Source organism: Phocoena sinus, chromosome 1 (assembly GCF_008692025.1).
Source record: "Phocoena sinus isolate mPhoSin1 chromosome 1, mPhoSin1.pri, whole genome shotgun sequence".
Taxonomy (NCBI): Eukaryota; Metazoa; Chordata; class Mammalia; order Artiodactyla; family Phocoenidae; genus Phocoena; species Phocoena sinus.
In genome coordinates this window covers 7888837-7914110 of record NC_045763.1, presented here as the reverse complement: position 1 = coordinate 7914110, position 25274 = coordinate 7888837, and the positions used below count along the sequence as shown (strand labels likewise).

At 41.3% G+C, this 25274-nt stretch overlaps 2 protein-coding genes and 1 non-coding gene across 10 annotated transcripts in view; 2 read left to right on the top strand and 1 right to left on the bottom strand.

Annotated features, from left to right (window-relative positions):
- Positions 1-24634, bottom strand: part of KIF1B (kinesin family member 1B) — a 150232-nt gene extending 125598 nt beyond the window's left edge. The window contains exons 1-2 of one of the 8 annotated variants that reach the window (XM_032622628.1): positions 24337-24634; positions 9054-9234 (exon numbers count right to left, since the gene is read on the bottom strand). In XM_032622628.1, coding sequence (XP_032478519.1) covers positions 9054-9159 — 106 coding nt within the window. In that variant the 5' untranslated portion in view covers positions 9160-9234; positions 24337-24634. Of the gene's footprint in view, positions 1-9053; positions 9235-24336 lie in introns of those variants that run through there. The other 7 variants (XM_032622618.1, XM_032622591.1, XM_032622573.1 and 4 more) reach the window with 7 other exon arrangements.
- LOC116745331 lies at positions 7524-7625 on the top strand. The gene has a single exon (XR_004347388.1). It is a non-coding gene; the product is annotated as a U6 spliceosomal RNA (small nuclear RNA).
- LOC116748955 (small nuclear ribonucleoprotein G-like) lies at positions 16070-16551 on the top strand. Its single transcript, XM_032622698.1, has one exon. It carries the CDS (start codon positions 16192-16194, stop codon positions 16420-16422), a length of 231 nt encoding a protein of 76 aa, XP_032478589.1. The 5' UTR covers positions 16070-16191; the 3' UTR covers positions 16423-16551.
- Positions 24635-25274: the final 640 nt, after the last annotated feature.

Genomic DNA, 25274 nt, shown 5'->3' with positions numbered 1-25274 from the left:
GGTGGTGGCAGTAAAGGAGGTGGAAAGTAAGATTCTGGGTATACTCTACGGCAGAGCCTACAGGGCTTTATGATGGATAGAGGATAAGAGAGAGTCAAGGATGTTTTACGATGTTTGCCCTGAGCAACTACAAAGGTAGAGTTGCCTTTAACTGAGTTGAGGGAGAATGCAGAGGAGCAAGAATTCAAGAGGATATATCAGATATTCAGTTTTGGACATTCCAAGCTTAAGATGTTTATTTAGGCAAGCAGGGAAGAGGTGCCAGGTAGACGGCTGCATAAACTGCCTTCTAAAAACAATTCCTGGGACTTCCCTGGTGGTCCAGTGGCTAAAATTCCGTGCTCCCAATGCAGGGGGCCCGGGTTTGATCCCTGGTCAGGGAACTAGATCCCGCATGCCGCAACTAAGACCCGGTGCAGCCAAATAAATAATTTTTTAAATAAATAAGTAAAAAATAAAAACAATTCCTTCCCCACTTGTGAGGGGCTTACTTTTTTTTTTTTTTTTTTTTTTTTTTGCAGTACGCGGACCTCTCACTGTTGTGGCCTCTCCCGTTGCGGAGCACAGGCTTCGGACGCGCAGGCTCAGCGGCCATGGCTCACGGGCCCAGCCGCTCCGCGGCATGTGGGATCTTCCCGGACCGGGGCACGAACCCGTATCCTCTGCATCGGCAGGCAGACTCTCAACCACTGCGCCACCAGGGAAGCCCAGAGGGTTTACATTCTTTACAGCAGTCCTGAGAAGTGGTTTTAAGGCTCAAGTGTCTGATAATGGGTGATGAGCTAAATAAATTATGGTTCATAAATCCAACAGAATACTATATAATCATTAAAATCATGATCTTGAAGAATACTTTAAAAAATGTGCTCAGGGGGCTTCCCTGGTGGCACAGTGGTTGAGAGTCCGCCTGCCGATGCAGGGGACACGGGTTCGTGCCCCGGTCCGGGAAGATCCCACATGCCGCGGAGCGGCTGGGCCCGCGAGCCATGGCCGCTGAGCCTGTGCGTCCGGAGCCTGTGCTCTACAACGGGAGAGGCCACAACAGTGAGAGGCCTGCGTACTGAAGGAAAAAAAAAAAAAATGTGCTCAATAAGTTAATGGTAAATGAATTTATCTCATCTAGAAGAGGGTGCAATCTAATACCCTTCTTTAAGACCATAAACTTTATCCCAGTAGAAGAAAAACGTAAGAAACAGAGAGGGATACATTCCAGAATGTCAGCTTAGTTAAGGTGCCATATGAGAAGTCATTAAATACCAAGGAAAATTGTGAGAAGGCCACTGACAGTGCAAGACCTGGACCTTCCCTTTATCAACCCATTCCAAAAGTCATTCTAAAGGACAAAATTGGTTTCAGTCAATTCCAACTGAGTAAACACAGTATCATTTCAGGGGCACCTTTATTTCCCAACCCCAGCACACACACACAGACCCCTCTCATTGCTATAGCTTCAAGTCCTGATTACAGGAAAAGTGTTGTGTGTCAAAATTTTTTAAAAGTTTAATGCCACGGGTACCCAAGCTGATTTCAATATATTTTACTGAACTCTTCTTCCTGTGCTGTAAAAGCCTCTTCACCTTCTTGTTGCTTATCTTCCTACATTCCAGTGACTAAATGAGTGTCATTTAACCAAGGTGAACATGTAAGCATTCCTCTCTTTGGAAAGAGAAGTCAAAAAGTGGTTCGAGGGCTTCCCTGGTGGCGCAGTCGTTGAGAGTCTGCCTGCCGATGCAGGGGATGCGGGTTCGTGCCCCGGTCTGGGAATATCCTACATGCCGCAGAGCAGCTGGGCCCATGAGCCATGGCCGCTGAGCCTGCGCGTCCGGAGCCTGTGCTCTGCGACGGGAGAGGCCACAACAGAGAGAGGCCCACATAACGCAAAAAAAAAAAAAAAAAAAAGTGGTTCGAATGTTTCAGAAAGAGGGGACGGGAGGCAAATTTCGTGGACTTGTGCTTATCATATGGTATGCCCTGGTCACTGGTCTAAATAGGCCTGGGTGCACAGCATCTCAATTTGCAAGATTAAGACTGTTTTTTCCCTTTGCTTTTATGCATTTTTAATTAAATGTTTAGTAGATATACTTATAAAATATATGTAGAGTTTAAACAGCAACAATAAACAAAACCCCAGGTACCCACCAGCGCATTACAGAACATGACTCTCACCTCTGTAGCTCCACTGTATGACCCTCCCAGATTTCTTTGCCCACCATCTCTCCACTGAGGCCTGCAGAATTTTGTCATTATTGCCTTACTTTTCTTCATAGTTTTACCCTATGTCTTTTTATGGAGTAAAGAATACAGAAAAAAAAAAAAAAGAATACAGAGAACAGTTTTGTATGTTCTTAAATTTATATAAATAAAATACATCAACTGCTTTTCCAACTTGCTTGTATAGCTACAGTTTATGATTTCCGTGTGTGTGTGTGTGTGTGTGTGTGTGTGTGTATATACGCAGTAATTCCTCTCTTCTTTGCTATGTACTATTATGTAAATATACCATGATTTATTTATCCATTCCCCTGCTGATGGATACTGGGGGTTATTTCCAGTTCTGGACTCTAAGAAAAATAGTGCTGTTAGGAGTTTAAATGCCAAAACATCCAGCAGTTTTAGTGACTCTCAGTGAAATTCATGACATTGGTAGAGGTTACTGAGAGATGAATGACTTGGGTATGAGTGAGATATACAGTTCACCAAATGAATCTTAACGAAGGGTAGGTAAAAAACAAAACAAAAAACTGCACATTGCATCTCTATGGTTAGAGCACATGGTGTCGAGGTGAAGAAGTAGTAGCTGAAAAGCTGTCCTTATCCTACTCCTCCAGCCACACTGTGAAGCACTTTGGGTGTTGTATTATGGAGTTTACACCTTAGTCTGACCTAATCATGTCCTGGCTTATCCTGAAAAGACTTAAAGCAGATATTTTCATGCTAGGCTAGTGCTTCTTAACCCTTTTTGGGGACAGAGCTCTCTTTAAAAACGTGCTGAAGCCGGGACTACCCTGGTGGCACAGTGGTTAAGAATCCACCTGCCAATGCAGGGGACACGGGTTCGAGCCCTGGTCTGGGAAGATCCCACATGCCGCGGAGCAACTAAGCCCGTGTGCCACAACTACTGAGCCTGTGCTCTAGAGCCCACGAGCCAAAACTGCTAAAGCCCTTGAGGCTAGAGCCCATGCCCCGCAACGAGAGAAGCCACCGCAATGAGAAGCCCGCGCACCGCAACCAAGAGTGGCCCCCGCTCACCACAACTAGAGAAAGCCCGCACACAGCAACGAAGACCCAACACAGCCAAAATTAAAAAAATTTTAAATGTACTGAAGCCAAGACATGGAAGCAACCTAAATGTCCATCAACAGACGGATGGATAAAGAATATGAAAAAGAATATATATGTAACACAACACTGTAAATCAACTACACTTCAATAAAAAAATATATGTATGAATTTTAAAAATCATATTGAATGTGATTACCGTCTCCCTAGGAATATGCATGAAACATATTTTGCATATAATTTCAAAGGGCTCCCATCTTGATAGACACTCAGAAGTCTAACCATAGAGGCCAGTAAAAGAAACTCAGACTAAAATGCAAGTGCAAATTAGGTAACACTAAAGAGAGAAGAAAACTAAAGACTAACAAGAAAAGACTGGAATACATAATTACACAGATGCTAACCATTTAACCTAATTGGAACAACAACAATAAAAATCCATCAAAATGCAGCAGTAGGCTGCAGTAAAGAGGTAAAAATGGAGGTAACTTTTCTTGCCCTCTTATTTTCCAGAATGTTCACAAAGATAGTTTATATGCATTTACATTTATTTTCATGTAGCTATATTAATTTATGCTAGAAAAAACATACAGATTTATAAGAATTCCTTTCAAAAGTCTTCCTTTCCAAACTCCATTTTGTCCCTGTGTTCCCCCATCCCAAATTTTCATTAATGGACATGAAGTCATTCTTTGTACCAGCTGTGATGTGCAGCATTTGGTTTAGAAATGCACAAGTGCGAATGAAAGAGCCTTTTAAAATATACAATGTAAGCAATTAGCAGAAAAAAAAACAACAGGATTTCTTTTATCCCACTTAATACCTGGGCATAGGGAAAAAAAAAAAAAAGATCCTAAACTAAGGAAGATTAATAAAAATATGAAGGAGACTTACCAAAGGATTAGAGACTGATTCCTATGGTTAAAGACAAAGCAAAAGATCACAATTTAATCACCAGAAGGAGTGTGTGAGAACTTATTGTTTTTCAGAGGGGAATTTATGCAGTTTCAAAGTCTCCAGATTTACACACATAACGTAACCATAAATGTGAGCAGAGCATTAATTTTGTCCCATTTTCCTTTTTTAAAGTAATTAGACAATAAAAAATGCTTCCAAAGTGGGAGAAACTTGGAATATAATGGGATATTATTAAACAAAGCTATTTGTATGCACTCTGGTCTCCCAAATGTCAAGACAGTAACATTTGTCTGTGCCATAGAAAATACTCCCTCTGAGACCAGAAAGTGCTTGAATAAAACTGCCACTACTCAGTTTTCAAATCTAGCACATTCCCTAAAGTACTCTTCACCACCCTCTTCTACTTTTTCATGAGACCTTACGGCAGGAACATTCCATTGCATTCCATCTGCAATCAGCCATAATCCGTGTGAGCAGAGTCCAGGCCAGCTTGCCAGCATAGCAGTCTTTTAATGCAGCTAACACACGTGGCTACAGAAAATTCATTTCAGTTTTTCCAACAATTCTAGGTTCAAAATCCATGCTCTATCCCAATCTTAAGCCCAATTTTTTAAAAACAAGCCATTAATACTTTCTAAACATAACAAGTTGGCTCACTTAAAATCTCTCCAAAGTTATTTGGATTACATATTAGTCAAATTACTAAAAAACTGCCATATAAAATTGTAAACAGAAATAGAAAACAGCAGAAAACTGAAAACGCCAAAATTCTAGAGGAAAAAGTCTCTGATACAATTAGCTAATTAGCTTTCCAAAAACAAACACCTTTCAAAGAAACCAAAATTACCCCAAACTTTCTGAACCATGACAAAGCATTCAGCTAGAAATCTAACACTACTTTTTCTAAGGCTGATTCATCTAATGAGGACTTTTGTTTCAGGAGGCTAATATTATTTTAAAAGTCACAAATTTCTCCTGGTGAATGTTTAAGCGAAGAGGCAATGTGTTATAGCCAGATGAGGCTAGGAGTACCAATCTAGATATAACACTAATAAGTCCTAATAAGCTACAATTCTGAAACTTTCCCCAAACATACGGGATGTTTAGTTTAATCCTCAAGGTCAAGCTGAAATACCCTCCTATCATCTATGAATTTTACATGTGCCCTTTGCCAAACTCACATCTGCACTTTTTTAAAACCCTTTTTTATGGCAAGTATCACTTTGATCATTTTTACTTTATATTGAGGTTATTTTGGTATGTCTTGTCTCTCCTACCACAAACTTTAACTCCTTAAGGGCAGGGTCCTAAGGTACATGCAACTCTGTGATCCCTAGAGACTCACATTACAGCAGACTCTCAAAAGAGGAAGAAAAAGACATAGGGCAAGACAGAGCAGAGCCACTCAGTCTGCTGTCTAGAAAGGTTGTAGACAAAATATGATGGAAAAAATCACTGGTAGTTCAGCACTGTGCTTAAGGTGGTCCACAGGCTGGTTTTCGCAGTACTAGTACAATAAGCCCAGGCCTAGTCTAACCATATTAATTACTTCTAATAAAAACCAGGCATCTCTTCATTAATATTTCCTCAAAAGACATATAAATATTTTCAGTAATTCTGGAGAGATCTTTGGGGAAAATAAACAAGAATGAGTAAATAGAACTTAGCATCCTCCCAAACTCCAAAATTTATGGCCCTATCCTTAGAAAATGTTCAGCTAGGAATCTTATTTTCTTCTTCAGTTTGCTGTCTACTACAAGTGAAGACAGCTGAAATCCTTCATTCAGAATGAATATCACATTTGGATAATTTTACTTTTTTCCCCTAACCTGACATTATTTTCTATACAATCAAAATAATAAGGTCAGAAAGAGAGCCACATATCTTAGATACAATGAGGTCTAACATTTTTTTTATTAGCCATCAATAATCTCAGTGAGCTCTTAATCCAGATGATCAAACACTAGCAGTCAGAAAATTAAGCAGACCCAGATCCATTTCACATAACTATCCAGAACTATAGAAAATCTTAATTTTGCTACACACTCTAATAGTTTTATTCTCCTGAATAGTCAATAGATTAGTTTTTTTTATATTGGTTTAGTACTTAGCATACCATTATACATATAGTAGATACTTGTTAATAAAATCCTATTAACTTACATGGATATTCTCTCATGCTAAAATCTCAAAAAGAAAAAAAATACATCTTTTACAAGATATAAACATGAATAGTTTTACTCAGGTGTTTAAAATATACAATGCAGGGGACTTCCCTGGTGGCAGAGTGGTTAGGACTTTGCGCTCCCAGTGTGGGGTACCCGGGTTCGATGCCTGGTCAGGGAACTAGATCCCACATGCATGCCGCAACTAAGAGTTCACATGCCACAACTAAGGAGCCAGAGAGCCGCAACTAAGGAGCCAGTGAGCCACAACTAAGGAGCCCACCTGCCACAACTAAGGAACCAGCGAGCTGCAACTAAGGAGCCTGCCTGCCGCAACTAAGACCTGGTGCAACCAAATTAATTAATTAATTAATTAAAAAAAATAAAATATACAATGCAGTCAAGACTGCAAAATAAGTTACTATTATACCTTACCACTAATTAAAAGGAAAAAAACTACATTAGAGAAAGATAATCCTGCTTAAACTATCTCTTGAAGGAAATCTAACACAAGTTACTTCTAGGGAGAGGAACTGGTTGACTACGTGATGGGGTGAGAGGAATGTTTGTACTGTACACTCTGTACATTTTGGATTTCATACCCTCTGAATGTTTTACCTATTCACAAAAATAAATCAAAACTGGGGTGAAATTAACGTAATGCTATTTGACCTTGACAATGAATATAAACTTATAACCCATTTAAGATGTGGGCATTCTAAAATGATCTGTCATCAAGAAAAAATGTTAATATTATTTTTGTACTAATAAACATTTTCCATTTATTTTTATTATATGATAAAGTGATCTTTGCATTCGTGGATATGGCCTTTTAATACTCACTTTCTCCTTAAAAGTTTTAGTTTAAGATTTCCAACTCTATAAAGAAAGTAGCAACACCCCAACCATTAATGAAAATCCATCTCCATGACACTGGGGATTCCTGGATAGTTCAGCATGCAAAACAGAGAAAAGTATTTCTTTCTGGAATCAGTTCTGGCTCCTGATCCAGGATTTCCTAACGTCCGCACTTTAAAAGAACTTGTGATACACACCATCATATTTAGAGGCAACACCAGCAGTCAAAAATGCCTCCATACTAAGTTATAGTTAAATGCATTTTTCAGAAAGAAACAAGGGGCTCAATAATCAGGTTTTAGTGTGCTCACTTCAGCAGCACCTATACTAAAACTGGAACAATACAGAGAAGCTTAGCAAGGCCCCATGCAAGTTTTTAGTTATACTGTGTAAAACTTAATTCTTAAAATGAAACACAAAGGATAACATAGCTTGAATGAGTGACATTTAGGAATATAAACATTTGTTAGAGAACAATACTGAATTTTGCATCTCTTTTTACAATTATTCATAGGATATATAATTCATAGAATCACTGGCACAACTGACAAAGAAATGTAAAGCACAAACAGTGGTACAGCAGTTTAGACTCCTACTTTTGAATCTTCTTTTAAAAAATAAAATGTTGTGAGTCCTATTTAGCAAGTTCAGAAAAGTATGTAAGCAACAGAAGGTTCAAAGTTGTATATGAGGAATCTATATCAAAAAATAAACGGCGAAAAAAATAAAAAATAAAAAAAATAAACGGCGAACTCACAGTAATAGAGAATGATAGCTGAGGAGTGGGGGAAAAAAGGAGATTCTGATCAAAGGGTACAAACTTTCAGTTATAAGATAAGTTCTGGAGACCTAATGTGCAGCATGGTGACTATGGTTAATAATGATGTACTGTCTATGTAAAATTTGCTGAGAGAGTAGATCTCAAGTGTTCTTACCACAAAATAAAAGGTAACTATGAGACATGATGGATATATTAGATTTTGCTAATCATTTCACAATGTATAAACATATCAAAGCACCACACTGTAGACCTTAAATATATAAAGTTTTATTTCCCACTGGGAGAATCCTCTACACAAAACACTGGCCCACAAATAGATGAGATCAGCATGTTTCCTCAACAATTCAACATTAACTTGTATCTATCTGAAAGAACAACAATTCGGCTTTATCACAAAGTTATAGGTTTTGAAACAGTAGAACCTACATCTATTTTAAGTAATAGTTTGCCTACAGATCCATACCGAGTAACTAATTCAAGTACCAAAAACCCCTTCAATTTTGAAGGGGCTTCAAATGAGCTTCAAGTCATTTTTCACCTAAGCAACTATATAGGGAAACAAGCTAGGAAGCAATGACTGATAATTTTTAGTAATAATTTACAAGTTTACTGTTTTAGCTATATCTGTTGTTCAACTCAAAGAACCACTGTAAGGAAGCAGAGTAAGTGTGAAGACCATCTTGGCAAGCTCAAGTGCTTTTAAAATCAAGAAAGCAAAGTAATCTTGGAGGCTCAACAGGTATATTTCACAGCATCATTTACTAAAAATCACTGCTTACACCTTTACTATCCTTAAGATTTCAACTTAATAACACTAACTAAATTCGTTCAGTTCTCTAAGGACTTCTCAATTGTAAAGAAGAAAATAAATAGTCCATATTTAAATATGCTACAGCACATATCACAGGGGAAAAACATTCAATGGATCATTCAGAACAGCAAAGTTCAAAGTGTTAATAGCCAAATGTTCATTTATTCTGATCACGGCAAGCAGGAAAAGGGGGAAGGATAGGAAAATGAGACAGAGTTGATAGAACACAACATGAACTCACTGGTTGAGTTGCCCTGCATCTGAATGATGCACTTGGATTCTTTGCTGGTCTCTCGAGAATTGAAGGGCCGCACACGGACAGCCACCTTCACTGAGGCTCCCGACATTCTGATGGTCTTGTTATATATATGCAGTCCAGAAATAAAGAATCAAATCTTCTTATGAAATTATGTTCAAGTTTCCTTTAAAAAAGAAAAAATGATTCATACAAGATAGTCAGAATTAAAGAAAGCATGGGCTAACTTGAGCATACGAGCCATTATCTTAGTACTATTTGTTTCCATTTCTAAAAACCTCATCCCTTTTCTTCCCTATAAATCTTACATTCTCAACCGTAAATTATCAGATAGAAAATAAAGACTGTAATTTGTTTTCCTGTTCCATTATCTCTTTACCATGCCTAAAAAGTCCCTAGACTTAATAATAAAAAATTTAACTGCAAAGTAGCAAACGTCTTCCTTGCTCTGTTTTTTCTGGATCAGTCTTCAATAATATATGAAAAAAACCCAAAATGTTTATTTGTTAAAGAGGGTTCCTTACACAAGTAACTTGCCATCTGCAAAACAACTTATTACTTGTCTTTAAAGAAATGCACTGAACTTTTTATATATTAATTTCAGTTTGAAACATCCAGTTACAGGATGTATATTTAAACAGCAAAAGGAAAAGATAAGCTCTAGCTAACTTCTTTAACTATAGATATCCTGGGATTCCTTTAACTTCTATGAACCCTTTCATATGTATCTCATTTGGCCCTTACAACCATCCTGTACAATAAGCAGAGAAGGTTTCAAAAGACCCAAGTTCTATCCTCTGACTCACGGCAGAATCAAATCACTGTATTTCACTTTTGAATGAATGAAGCGACAGGGAAAAATGTGAACATTTTTTTAGAGGAACAGTTTCCCTCCCAACAGAACAAAACGAACACTTCTGTGAAAATAACCCACATAAGTAATTTCCACAAGAAACAACAGATCTCAATCTGTACTCTATCCATTATATAAACATCTTCAAAAAGAATTGAACAAAAGAAAAAACTAAGAAAGAAAAATACTTATGGGTCCAATTACCAGGGAACTCCAACAGAACTTAAACCTGACCAATTTTTTTCCACATAATTAAGTAAAGGTTAGGAATGCTAACCTCCAGCTGAACAACTACTAATACTTTCCACAGGAAAAGGCAAAAATAAATACCCTATCTTATTTTCTAACAGCACTATCACTATTTGAAATTCTTGTTTTTTGGACCATGTCTATTGTCTGTCTCTCACACCACCACCAGAATGCTCAGAGACCTTGTTTGCCAGCACTTAAAACAGTATCTGATGAAAGAGCTCACTACATGTTTGCTGAAGGACTGAATTAATGAATTATATTTCCCAATTGTGAGACTTATCTGTTCAAGTCCTCTACTTGGTTTACTGACTTTTTTTGTTTGTGTTTCAAATGATTACAATATTTATTGATATTAATCTTTTTATATTTGCTGCAATGTTTTTTACAGTCTGTTTCACATTTTATTTTACAATAAACAGATGGTTCTTTTTTTAATACATCAAACATTTATTTTAATCACACTTATTAAATGAAAGCTTAGAGTTATTAACCCTTCCAGTCGATACAGCATGACCTATAGTCAATAGTTGAATACTTTGCCAAAAGAGAGTGAATGAAGCATTCGCAAAAAGCAAGACACACAACACATTTCAACCCCCCCCGAGTCCACTTTAATATACAGCCATCATCTCAACACTCAGTATGTCCCATTATCTTCTCCCCGAAACGAGCAACCTCTGCCAATCTTCCCATTTCTATCTGGACCCATACCATAAATCTTGGAGTCATTTTTGCTTCCTTCTCTTTGAATCCTTTCATTAGTGTTAACATTATTAATGAAATACCATATGAAAGCTTTTAAAACATAAATTTCCATTCTTCTATCCCCTCCTTCCTCTCATTTCCATTGCCCTAACCTTAATCCATGTCCTTACTACCTCATGCCTAGCACACTTGCAATAAAGAAACTAATCTTTGAGCTTTTAGATTTAATCCAATAGTCCTTAAATGGAGGGAGAGGAGCAGGATTTGCACAAAACAATCACACAGGGGTCTTTTGAAAAGCAAATGAGCCTAGCCACCCCCCTTTTGAGATAGGGCCCAGGTATGGGTTGTTTTGTTTTATTCATTTTCTAAAGATTATGTTGTAAACCTCCAGCTGAGAACTCTACTCAACTGCTTAACCCTACTGCAATATTAACCCTTCTAAAGCATGACTTTCTTTTTTTTTAAAGACTACTTTTTTTTTTTTTTTTTTACTTATTTATTTTGGCCGCGCCACATGGCATGTAGGATCCTAGTTCCCAAACCAGGGATTGAACCCGCGCCGCCTACATTGGAAGTGCGGAGTCTTATAAATCACTGGACCACCAGGGAAGCCCCCTAAAGCATGACTTTCAATTTCACTTCCAAACCCAAGAACCTTTTCTTACTCCCCAGCACTTACAAGATCAGTCAAGGTACTCTGTATTCTAGTCAAGCTCCTTTACTATTCCACACACGTTCTTTCACACCTTCTAACAATTTCCCCCCTACAACAGATCTATGAATCTTCATTTTCTCCTCTACTTGATGGCCCAGCTCCAGTCTTAACTCTTCCAAATGACGACCCAAACATTCCAGGAATCACTGGTATTTCCTACAGCACTTACAGTCCCAAACACATTGTGAGAACACTGTTATCATTTTACAAGACTATATTCTAGCTTGTATGTTCTTTAATAGCTTCCCAAAGTGAATATCCTATTCCTTCAAAAATCTCTTTGAACTTGGGTTCCTTGAAAAAGTGGCTAATTCCAAGTCTGGGCAAGAAATTTCAAGATGATTCTGGGACATCTTAGTATGACCACAAGCAAGAAATCAAAGACTAATATGGGGTCATGGCAAAAAGACACAAGTGCCAACTTAAAGGAGCTCCCACTGGACAAAGATGGGATAATTGGAGCATAAAAATACATACATACATACAAACACACTGCATATGGACTGAAAAACATTAAATATATAAATTCATGAGTTCATAACGATACCTTCAAAAACCTCATTATTCTGAAAACTGGCAAATAAAACAAAAGAACAGAGCATGCGTCCAGTCTGTGTATCCTGTATAAACTATATTCCAGGACAGTCAAATAGACAACGAGGACAAGCTCTTCTTTACAGAAGAAGTCTGACTAATAAATGCAGAAGAAATGACAGAATTAGAATGTCACCACTTCCCAACCCTACTAACATAAAGGTTCTCTGCATCATCACTATCTACTAAAAAAGACTTAAACGAAAGGTTGGTTGATATGGGAACATTATATTGTATGAATTAAGCTGACAAAATCTGAACCAAATGATCATCAACCTCAGCATCACTAAAAGTGGGGCACGTAGGTGGCCTATGCCTCCTGATGTGCTGCAGTAGGAAACACACGGCACCACCTAGTAAATATTATCCCACTCCCCTTAAAAAAAAAAAACTGATAGAATCAAGCCTCAGTTTATAGGACATATAGGGAGCAAAGAAACAATTTAAATGATACCTAGAAGATACAATCAGCCAAACCCAGAATACAGAAAAATCTACAGTTCAAGTCACCCAGTTTCTTCAATTAAATAGCATGATTTGGGGGAGAGGGGTGGTAATAAAAGAGACTTAAATGTTGACAATTAATGAATATTGTAGATATGTAAATTTTAAAAAAACAAAACTTTCTTCTTTTGTGTTCTATTCGGGGGCCTACCAAAATGTTCAATGCTGCTAACTAACTTACAAACCAACAACAAAGGCTGAAACCTCCTTGCTAAGCTTTAGGTTATAAAGTACTATTTAGATATAAAGTACTAGGAGCCAAAATACTAACCTCTTTACTATTTAAAGTCCCACACATATACTTTTCAATAGTTGTTTCACTCTTCTACCCAGCTAGCCTCCTGGCATACCATTCAACCTAACACACCCAAAGCCCAAACATCTCTCCACCTCCCTCAGCTCTTCCACCTCTTTTCTATTTCTTTTAATGTTCTCACCATTCTCCTGTTCCCACACAGGCCAAAAAGCTTGTTTCCTCTATCCATCTAATCAACTGCCAAATTACATGGCTTCCACCTATAAAATCTCTCTCCATTCCTACCCCTGCCATACCATCCCTTTTACGCCTTCAATACATCTCACCCAAGACCGTTAATCATCTTCACCACTTTTTCTCTTTCTTCCTCCTACCTCAACCATACTACACAATACTGCCATTTTCATATATTCCATCCACACTATGCAATGCTGCCAGATTCACACTCCTAACGCCCAGGTCTCTTCATATCACTGTCCAGTTTCTCTACTGTCTACCAAGCAATGACTGAACTCCTCACCAGTGGCTCTCAATGTGTTCTGTAACATAAACCACCTATTTGTGTGTGTGTGTGTGTGTGTGTGTGTGTGGTACGCGGGCCTCTCACTGTTGTGGCCTCTCCCGTTGCGGAGCACAGGCTCTGGACGTGCAGGCTCTGGAGGCACAGGCTCAGCGGCCATGGCCCACGGGCCCAGCCGCTCTGCGGCATGCGGGATCCTCCTGGTCCGGGGAACGAACCCGTGTCCCCTGCATCGGCAGACGGACTCTCAACCACTGCACCACCAGGGAAGCCCAAACCACCTATTTTTACAAGCCCACAAAACACTGCCTTCCATCCACTTTCCTTAACAACCACCCACCAGAGGGTTTCCTGAAAGCATCTCATGTTTTTATGTCCCTGTGCCTTTGCTCCAATGCTCCTTCTACCTACTGTACCCTTCCTCCTCTCCTGTCCTTCTCAAAATCCAACTTTTCTTCCAGGATCTTCTCATATGCTACTCATTTCTAAAGCTTGCATAGATTCTCCCCACCTTGCAAACCAAATACAAATGCTTCTCCATTTAATACTTCTCAACTCATTGACCTTACCTAGGGCAAAATGAGTTATTTGTTTTTCTTTTTTTTTTTAATAAATTTATTTATTTTGTTTTTGGCTGTGTTGGGTCTTCATTGCTGCGTGCGGCCTTTCTCTAGTTGTGGTGAGTGGGGGCTACTCTTCTTTGTGGTGCATGGCCTTATTTGCGGTGGCTTCTCTTGTTGCGGAGCACGGGCTCTAGGCGTGTGGGTTTCAGTAGTTGCAGCACGCAGGCTCAGTAGTTGTGGCTCACAGGCTCTAGAGCGCAGGCTCAGTAGCTGTGGCACACGGGCTTAGTTGCTCAGTGGCACGTGGGATCTTCCCGGACCAGGGCTCGAACCCGTGTCCCCTGCAATGGCAGGCAGATTCTTAACCCCTACGCTACCAAGGGAGCCCTGTTTTCCTTATCTCTGCTGTAAATTTTAAGTTCCTTGAGGACAAGACAGAATTTTAGTCACGCTTTTAGTCATTCTTCTTTGTAAGTGATAGGTATATTTTTAAATTACTTTCCCAAAACAACCTGAACCTAAGTACTTTTTTTTTTCTGATTTAACTGTCCTGTGGTAAAACTGCAACCATCTTCACAAGTGAGTTAAAATTTTATACAGTAATAAGAAACTACAGTTAAGTGGACTACAGAAAGTGTTACTTTGTTACTTCCCTACAACTACAAAGAGTATCTCTTTTATAATGGATGTCCATCAAAGAATTACAGTTTCAAAACTCCCTGATCTTTTTAAAAAATTACCAATTATATAAATCTGAAATCAAGTTTAAATTCCAGTGAGAAACAATAATTACAGAATATTTTTAAGAAGTTATAGGAAAACAATAAAAATTACAATACATTTACCAAGTTTCATAGAGCCAAAAGGCAGGTAGGAAAGGCAACCATACATACTCTAAATCACTTACACAGCCTCAGTTCTAGGCTGTTCCTCTGACCAGTTTTCCTTCCTTATGACATACGATTAGAAGCATTAGGAAAATGGAATGGAGCAAAAATTCCAGAAGCCTTCACTAACAGTAAAGGGATAATAAAACATTTAGATCTAATTCATTTGAATTTTTCTAAATTTTTGCACAATTGCTTAACTTTGACCTTGTGCAATTCTCTCTTGCCCTCAGAGGCACTCTGGATTATTAGGAGCCTAAGGAGAAGACTAAATGACTTCTCAGCAAAGTAAAAAAACAAGAATGAAATAATCTTAGATTTTTGGTTGGTTAGGTTTTGTAATATCCCTTTTTTATAGAAAACAGCCAGGGTTATATTCCTAAAACAGAGGTCAATGCATGTCATTCCCTCTCCTTAAAAGCATTCAGTTGGTTTCCATGGCCTCAGAACACAACCTAAAAATTCATGAGCCTCCACAATCCAACCTCCTTCCCCAGTCTGTTTTCACTGCCCAACTTTAAGCCTTCTCCACCAAGCACCTCTTACTACACCAAGCATGTGATGCTTGGAAGCTCATTCTCCCTTCTAACCTATTACAAGTGCATGTCTTTTCTTTTTTTTTTTTTTTTTATGTGGTACGTGGGCCTCTCACTGTTGTGGCCTCTCCCATTGCAGAGCCCAGGCTCCGGACGCGCAGGCTCAGCGGCCATGGCTCATGGGCCCAGCCACTCCGCGGCATGTGGGATTTTCCCGGACCAGGGCACGAACCCGTGTCCCCTGCATCGGCAGGCGGACTCTCAACCACTGCGCCACCAGGGAAGCCCCTACAAGCCCGTATCTTTTGAGGACAAGGTCAACTGTCACCATGAAGCAGGAAGCATTAAGTCATATGTTCCTTAACATCCCCCTTTCTAAGCTAAAAGTCATACCTTCTTTCTCTTTGCTCCCTAAAAATGTTGTGTTAATTCCTCATTTTTCTACTTATTTCATTCTGCCCTACGTTGCAGTCAGTAGTTTACTTAACTCTCATACATTGATACTTTATTCAGTACATGTCTGTCACAACTGAAAACATAATTTAACCAAGAAATTCAGTCTTTTAAATTCAACATTCACACGATTTGCTATATCCCCGCAAATTTACAATATCAACAAGCAGTCTATTTAAAAGATAATCTTTTCTAGTGAATTACATTTTAAAGAATGAATTAGGGGTGAGGGACAACTCGAATTCCGTTTGGAGGAATCTTTGAGCTCGTCGAGCAGACATCATGAGCAAAGCTCACCCTCCAGACTTGAAGAAATTTATGGACAAGAAGTTATCATTGAAATTAAATGGTGGCAGACATGTCCAAGGAATATTGAGGGGATTTGATCCCTTTATGAATCTTGCGATAGATGAATGTGTGGAGATGGCAACTAGTAGGCAACAGAACAATATTGGAATGGTGGTAATACGAGAAAATAGTATCATCATGTTAGAAGCCTTGGAACGAGTATAAACAATGGCTGTCTTCACCAGAGAAATCAACTGCTTCCACATGTCCCCTCTCCACATTTTACTATAATGAAAATTGGATCGTGTACATTTTCTTACTGAACTTTTTTGTTAAATTTCTGTAATAGTCAAAAAAGAAAAAAAGAATGAATTAGGGAATTCCTGGCAGTCCAGTGGTTAGGACTCGGTGCTTTCACTGCCGAGGGCCCAGGTTCAATCCTTCGTCAGGGAACTAAGATCCCACAAACCTTGTAGCATAACCAAAAAAAAAAAGAATGAATTATAAGAAAGAATAAATGTATACTCCAAAATAAATATCTGTAGCTAATGAGCCCGTTTTGAGAGGGTGTGAAAATTTCCTTGTTATTATTAAAGTTTTGCATCTCTTGGCCTAATACTCTCCTTGAGGACCAAGCAGGCTTTAGGATCCAATATTCTGTGTCACTGACCATGCCTATACTGACAAAATGGCCCCCAAAATGTGAGAATTCATTTTTGTGTGTGTATGAATTTTGTGTGTGTATGTATGTCTATTCTTGGTCTTTGACTCTGTGGATAAAAATCAGCCATGAGCCAAGCTGTGAAAGCTCAAAAGGGATCACATGTTAGAAAAACCTTTCTGCATTCTAACCCAATGCCAAGAATCAGACTGCACAGGAAGTTTCCTGACAGATCAGATTTTCAATCTCAAATGAGATTACACTAGCTCAGTCAGGCTCCCCAACTGTTTTAACCACTATAGAAAATAACCTGAAACAATTTTTAGATTTATTAGACACATGTCTTCCTGTCACTGCAATTAAGAAATCAAGAACCTTCCTTTTTACTGGTGACATGCTTTTATTCTCATAAACAGCTCCTATGGCCTAAGGCTTAAAATAAACTAAAGTTTTTCATTGTTTTCTTATCTTTCACTGTTTGGATGGTTAATACTAAGCTCTGTCTAGTAAGTCAATTCATTTTAATATCTGAAGCCACATCCTATAATTTTCTTTTAGCAGATCCACTGGGAGCTCTGCCACCCAAAACCCAATATTCCACTGAAGCTCTTCTATTGTCAAAGTGGATGACAACAGCTACTCCTGGAATTGTCCAGGTTAAAATGAACTCAGCTCAGCTACGATGTAGAAATGGAAGTTTCAGTCAGAGGTTAATTCAAATTTGGTATGAGGCAAGGTTCCTTCTGAAATCTGCCTGTGACCGCACCTACCTGCCTGGTAGGTAGCTCACTAGCTGGGCAAGAACACAGGTCAGACTTTTCCACGTGTCAACAATGTGTCAATCTTGCCACATGATAAACCAGTACCCAAAGCTTAATAGGTATGTTTTCATTGAGATGACAACACAATACAAGTATTCCAGGTTCTCACCAGGGTTATTAAATAATGAGTTTTCTGCTGGGATACTCAGACTTATCTTTACATAAAGTTATATACATGAACCACGTTAGTCATATCCTTCATAGAAAAGACTTAAGTTATATTTTAATGTTGTATTCTCAGTGCAGAAAGCAGGTGGATTACTTTTTTAAATAGGTCTTTGAAGAACATTCCTTCCTTTTACTTAAAGACCTGCTGAAAACACTTAGTACGTATATCTTTCTATCAGGGTGTCTATAACACTTTTCTCTTAGAATTTCTTTAGAATTCATTACCAGAAAAAAAAGTTCCTCTTGACAAATCATTAGCTTTCTTTTACCAGAATGAAAAGTGTATAATTTCTCTTTCCCTTTTTATTTTGACTTTCAAAAGTTTCAAAACTAAGTTACAATAACCACACTATACAAACTTACACATATACAAATTGTTGTAATTTGTATATTTACTTTTTCCTCCTGTCACATACATTTTTGTTTCTTCTCCATGTTTAACAGCCTCACCATATATATAGTATTGTGGTAAGCTGCTCAAAACCTTTTTAAAAGCAGTAAGTGATATAAATTATAACTATATAAAACTTTCCTGTAATAGCCTAATCTGCTATTTAACACCGAAAATATGTTATGTAGTCAAAATTCTAGCTCTTAAAAACAAAGTAAGCCTTTAAAAGTTATACAAAAATTTGTGTTGAATGAATGATAGCCACGTGAATGGCCAGAAAAGCACAAGGCCCAGGAGACTGCAACCAGCCCCACAAAACAGAAGCAGACAAAGGAGGGAGTGAAGTGAGCAACAATTTCAATACAGCACAGGCGTGAGGCGTGCCCCCCCAAACCCCCCCCCCCGCATCAGCAACAAGGGCTGGAAACCAGAGCATGAGCAGTGTTGGTGAAGTGGGGGGATCACTGCAGCTAGTCTGTGGTGGGCTGGGGAGTAATTAGGAGGCAAGGAATTGGAAATGCAAGTATCCTCACTGTTTCCAGAAGCTGGCAGTGAGGACAGGAGAGACAGCCAGGAGGGAACAGGGATGAAGCAGGAATTTTTCTCCTCCCTACCCCATTTTATTAATACGAAAGACTTGGATGTTTCTATCCTTTATTCAGCAGCTATTTATGAGGTTCCTACAATGTAACAGGCAGTTCCAGGAGTCTGGGATAAATCAGTGAACAAAACAGATAAACATCCTTGCCATGGAGGAGTTTTCCTTCTAGTAGGGGAGAGGGGACATTAAAATAATAACTTAAGTCATTACACAGAATATTCGGTGATTATAAGCGTTATTAAGGAGGAAAAGTACAACAAAGTCGGGGGGCTCAGGAGTGTAGTTGGAAGGGATGCCATGCAGGTGCATAAATGAGGTCTAAATAGGCCTGTTGAGGTAGTGAGGTTTAAGCAAAGACCTGAAGGAGGTAAAGGAATTAGCCAAGCAGATTTCAGGGAAAGAGTGTTCCAAGCGGAAGAAAGAATCAGAGCAAAGGCCCTATTGTGGGACTGTGCCTCCTGTGTTCAAGGAACTGTGTATGGGGAAACAGCGAAAGAGGGAAAGAAAAGTAGCCAATACAGCAAGTCCCCAAAGATTAGAAAAGGCAGTGATATACAAAACAAGCCAAGGGGTTAGCTGAAGTCAGATAGAGTAAGCTTTCCCTTGAGACTGGAGGAAAGAGGGTAAGAAGGCAGAATGTGAGCGTTTGGCGTGGGGTGGGGGACAGCCGAGCCAAGGACCTCACTATGGAGAGCGAGGGTAGTCTGAATTGTTTTCTAATTATGGTAGGAAGGAAGGCCTCAGAAGTTTTCAGTATTTTCTCAGAAAAGGTGCCTGCTTGGTACATGATTATGTGATGAAGCAAATGAGGCTGTTCTGGCTCCTGCAGAATTATTTCATGCTAATACAGCAGGCAAGATTGTCAAAGCAGGTACTGCTGTGGCTGGAATTCAGAGTTGCTGTATCCAAGGAATGTATTTTCTCAGAAAAATAAAAATCAGGACTTGCTTTTAACTTCAGAGAAGAGACAATTAGATCAAACCTATCAATTCATTCAATGTCAGAAGGCTATAAAGATTTATGGGCACAGGGAGATCAGCTCAGGGCTTTGTGACCACCTAGAGGGGTGGGGTAGGGAGGGTGGGAGGGAGACGCAAGAGGGAGGAGATATGGGGATATATGTATACGTACAGCTGATTCACTTTGTTATACAGCAGAAACTAACACAACATTGTAAAGCAATTATACTCCAATAAAGATGTTTAAAAAAAAAAAAGAAGGCAGAGAAGTTTGTAAGCAAAGGAAGGGGAAGTGGGGGAATTCACGCCTTTTCTTTCCTATGAGGCTATAGGTAAGGTTTATGCCAAGTATGGGGCAGTGAGGAGGCCTAACTAAAACGGTCAAGATTTTTGAAAAGCCAGTGTGGAGAACGGGGGAGGGAACTGAGCAGAAATGCTTTGACAGACACCAAAGACAGACTCAGGGGAAACCTAAGACTACACATCAACTGTGGCACCAATCCCCAGCACTGTGTGAGGTTTCTCCATGACACAGAGTGAAAAAGGAGGCTACCGATGACAGGAATGATGCAAGGCTGGCATCGGCACGGTGGGCCTTGCAGAACAATAAAGAAGAATTAAAAACTTCAAGTGCTAGTAAGAAAATGGCTGAGACAATGCATCCAGAAATCACAGTGGAGAAAAGGAAGACAAAGAAGTAATATCTGAAAAGGGCCAATGGACCAAAGACTTGAGGTGGGAGAACACACAGCAAGAGACTACTAAAGTGAGAGCTGTAAATTATCATAGTTGAAGGTCTGAAGGTGATGACATGTTAGAAGATATGGTCACAATACTGAATTACTGGAACAGAATGAAGCCAACGTTTGCTTGAGCTGAAGTCAAGGAATTTTAAAGTTAAGAGTAGTTACAAAGGAACATCAGCATAGTGGTCACTTACTACTTCTAGTGACCCTGGGGAAGTCATTTAGCCTCTGTCTCAGTTTCTTCATCTGTAAAATGGGGATAATTGTATCTATTTTATATGGCTGTTATAAAGATTAAGTTAGTGAGTAAATATAAAGTGGTTAGAAAAGAGCCTGGCACATAGAAAGAGCTCAATATGAGTACGCTATTTTATCATTATTGTTGTGGTTGTTGTTTATACAGTCACGGACGTCTGCCAGGATGATGTAAGAAATTCGGACGGAAGGGAGAAGTAAGCCAAGTCGTCAAACAGAGCAATGGTAGGTGAAGGTGTTGTTGAATGATACACTTTGGCGTAAAAAATGTGATATCATATGTAAAAAAATTCTAACATCTATCAGACATTTACAATCTTGTGACTTAAAACATATATACAAACCACTACAAAACAATAACAAAAGTACCAATCGAGTATTAGATAGTTAAGTATTATATGGCAATACAGAGAGGGAAGAGGCTCTGACTGAAAATCATGGAAACCACCATGGCAAGGGCAGCAATACACTAAACTGTACTAAAACAGAAAGGAGTTGGAGTTAACTTGATCTTACCATATCCATAGGCATATGGTAAAGTGAAACTTCTTGAGAGTAAAGAACTAAATCTCTACACACACTCTTAATTAACTGGTAATGAATGTCGCAGAAGTGAGCATAAACGAATTACTGGGCCATTAATCGAAAAGTCCGACTCAGAAGTCCAAAGAACCCTTGGCAGGTTTTTGCTATTACAGTCACATCTGTTTCATTTATCTTCTACTGATGAGCTGCACGAAAAAAAAGTTCCAAATATGTATTTATTCACACTCTTTTATGAACTCCAGAAATTCACCAGTATCTGTACCAACAAGGCCATCTTTTATATATATATATATATGAATATATATATATATATATATTTTTTTTTTTTTTTTTTTTTTTTTTGCGGTACGCGGGCCTCTCACTGTTGTGGCCTCTCCCGTTGCGGAGCACAGGCTCCGGACGCGCAGGCTCAGCAGCCATGGCTCACGAATCCAGCCGCTCCGCGGCATGTGGGATCTTCCCGGACCGGGACACGAACCTGCGTCCCTTGCATCGGCAGGCGGACTCTCAACCACTGCGCCACCAGGGAAGCCCAAGGCCATCTTTTAAAGAGAACTACATGAAGTAGATATCTATACCTTTCCCTTCAGAGCCTTGTGAAATTACGTCACATCAGTGTACAAGACCAAAGGGATATGCTTACTCCTGGAAAAGACCTGCTGTGATCAGCAGCCTGGGAATGGGGTTTACAAACAAGGCAGGGGCACTTTGTTGTCCTTTACTTTGTACCCAGGACAAGACCAAAGCAGGATGTGAGCTAGAAAGCTTTGGCCTTGGAGAGACTCTGTTGGCACTCTTCTTGGCAGTTTATTCCCTGCACGTATTCAAAGTGGGAAAGAGAAAAGAGAGAAAAAAGGAAAACTGCATTCATATCTGGTCTTGAAAAGGAAAGTTTGCTTGGAAGCTGTACTTAATTGGATAAACTTTGGAAAAACATTCATCAGAGCAGAGCTGCACAGACTCACAAAATCTTGCCTCCAAATCAGACTCACAATCAGGTCTGATTTTACCAAATGCTGAAATTATGTTTAACCACAATTCTTCAGATCTTTTCTACTAATAAAGTCAATGTCAAAATTTAAATCTTAGAAATATTTCTTAATTGGGGCATGGAATTTAAAAACAGACATTCTGTATTTCTCGCATGTTAACACAATGCAAAAACCACTGATTTCTGTTGAAGCCATGTTTGATTCAACCAAGTTTTAAAAGGAAAACTTAATGATAAAATAAAGTGTTAAGACTTTTCTTAGAAAACCTTATCTGAAAATGTTTAAGCAGTTCAACTTTAGTTACAGGAATTTATTCATTAAGAAATGGAGTTTGAATGAAAGCGAAGGGCACAAAGAAAGCAGGCATGCCATTCTCCAGGACGTTTCCACATCTAGGATGTAGGAAAAGACAGATTTATAGGCTCACACTGAACTCTTATTGATCATATCCAGATCTTTTTTACAACGCCAACATGTGTGCAATCTTCATATTCCATCCTTAAACTGTACATTACCAATTTCACTTGTCTCATAATCCAACAGCTATACCAATTTAATTAGGGAGCATCACCTCGCTTCTTAGAGAACACAAGATTTTATTATGACTAAGCTAAGTTGACAAAATGCCAGCCTTTATATAAAATATCCACCATGATATCACCTCTTAAGAGCTATTCAAATCCAATCACCATACTTTCATGGGGCTCAGACAGACCCATCTAAGACACAAAACATGTTCAGTATCAGCAGAACAGCTGCCTAGAACAGTAAGAGATATGTGAGCAAGGGATCTGTTGACAATCTAATTTCAGCTACCTCGAGATTCCACAAAGATGACAACCTGCGGCCTCAGAAATACTGCTGCAAGCTTCTACCATCATCAGAATATTCCAGTTTACTTCACCTCTGCATCTCAGCTACTCTGAACATCTATCCACCCGACACAACATACTAATTCCAGGCCTCCATCCTGATACATTGGCCTTAGCAATCCTCAGATCTGCCTCTGTACAAGTCAGGCATCGTCATCCCTTCTGTGTCCATAGCCCTGGTCGTAGAAGACGAACACAGAAACCCATCATTTCACCCCAACAAGAATGGAATCTTGAAGGCACTCTGCCCTGGAAGCTCAATTAGCAATTCACCGAGGAGAAAAAGTGATTTTGGAGTTCCATTCTGGTTTTAGGGCCCGGAATGTTTTGTGTGGCACGAACAATGACTGGCTCGCTGGAGCAACCTCCCAACCCCCCCAGTTTGGCTGTGGTGCGGCCCGTCACCCTGAAAGCTGCCAGGGTTGTCACTCGGCGCCTTCCAGCAACCGGACCTGGCTCCTAAAGGATTTGTCAGATCATCCTCCCAATATGGCTGCTAGAGTAATCCCGGGCTGCCTATCGCCGAGACCACACCAGCCTCCCCACGGCTGGCCAGCATCCAACAAGCCCCCTCCCTTCCCACCGCGCCCCTTCTCTCCTTGCGCCATCGGCTCCCCCCTCCCACGCGATACCCGCTCCTGCCTTCATCTGGCAAAAGGGCCCAACCACATTCCTAGCCGAAGCCCCGATGCCAACCAAAACCGGGGAGAGGGGATGGGGGGAAATAATAAAGGGTAGCTTCAAGACGGAGCAGAGCCGCAATATGCGCAGAGAGCCCGGCGAACGGGCCGACAGCGGCGGCTCGGCTGACCTCTGGGCACGGCCGGAGCCTGGCGGCTCAGGGGTAGCGGAGGGCTGGTGCGGGGCGCTGCGGGGGACCCGGCAGGCCGCTGGACCCAAGCCCGGGGCTCGCGGGAACGGTCCCCCACCCCCGAGGCCAAGGCTCCCCAACCCCGCCCCGCCCCACCCCACCCGTTGCCCCGGCGGGGCAGCGCCCTCAGTACTCGCGGCTCCGGCCCGGCTCGGACCCCGCCGGCCCCTGGGCCGGCCGCCCCTCCCCCCGGGCGGCCCCCTCCTCAGGCCGGCGGCGAAGCGCCCCCCGCCGCCCTCCCCGCCCCCCGCCTTACCTCAGCCGCGCTGCGGACAAACGGACGGGCGGGCGGGCCGGCCAGATCAGCAAGCGCCGCGGCGCGCGGGGGCGCGGGGAGCCCGGCACCGACGCTCCTCAGCGCGAGCAGCGGCCGCCGAGAGCCGCAGGGCGCCGCTCGGCAGCCCCATCACGCATCGGGCCGGCCCCGCACCGAGGGCGGCGGCGGGCGGAGGGTGGGAGCGCGGGAGACCGGGGCGCGGCGAAGGGCCGGCGGTAGCGGCTTCGGCGGTCGGGGAGAGGCTCGGCCTCTCGCTGGCACCTCCCAAGACCGCCGCCGTCTGACTGCCCCACGCCGGTCCTTGCGAAGCTCCGCCTGCAGCCGCCGGCGCCGGACACCGCCCGGAGCCCTGCCGCCGCGCGTCACCTCCGCCCGCCCTGGCGCCCGCAACTGACGCGGGCAGCGACCAATAGGAGTGCAGAGCTCGGGGTGGCCGGCCAATCGCAGGGGAAGCCGGAGAAGGGAGGCGGTGGGGAGAGGCGGAGACTGCGGGGCGCCCCCTGGTGGCTCAGAGGCCGGAGGGGGTGCGGGGGTTGCGGCGTGGGCGAAGGCTGTGCCCGGAGTCCCCTCCAGGTTGACCCCCGAAGGGCGTAAGTCGGCAGCAGGCGCGCCGGGCCAACCCGATCATCCGCCTTGTAAGCGGACAAAGCAAGCCTAAGTGGGGCGGGGCTGTGGGGGCCAGAGGAGCAGAGACGACTGTGAGAGGCGGCCGAGTGTGGAGTCATTGTCCGTTTGGAAAACATCTCACGCGTTGAAGCCGCCGAACGCGGCGCGGTCGGATCGGAGCTGAAACACGCAAAGGGAAGAGTGTATGATCCCGCAGAAAGCCTCCCGGCCTATTCTTATCGAGCCCGATCACAGCACCTCCCACACGCCACCTTGGGAGAAAAGGCCGAATGAGTAATGGAAAAGCATGA

Excerpts from the sequence above, each read along its gene's own strand:
- LOC116748955 (XM_032622698.1), top strand. The coding sequence starts at position 16,192 with ATGAGCAAAGCTCACCCTCCAGACTTGAAGAAATTTATGGACAAGAAG.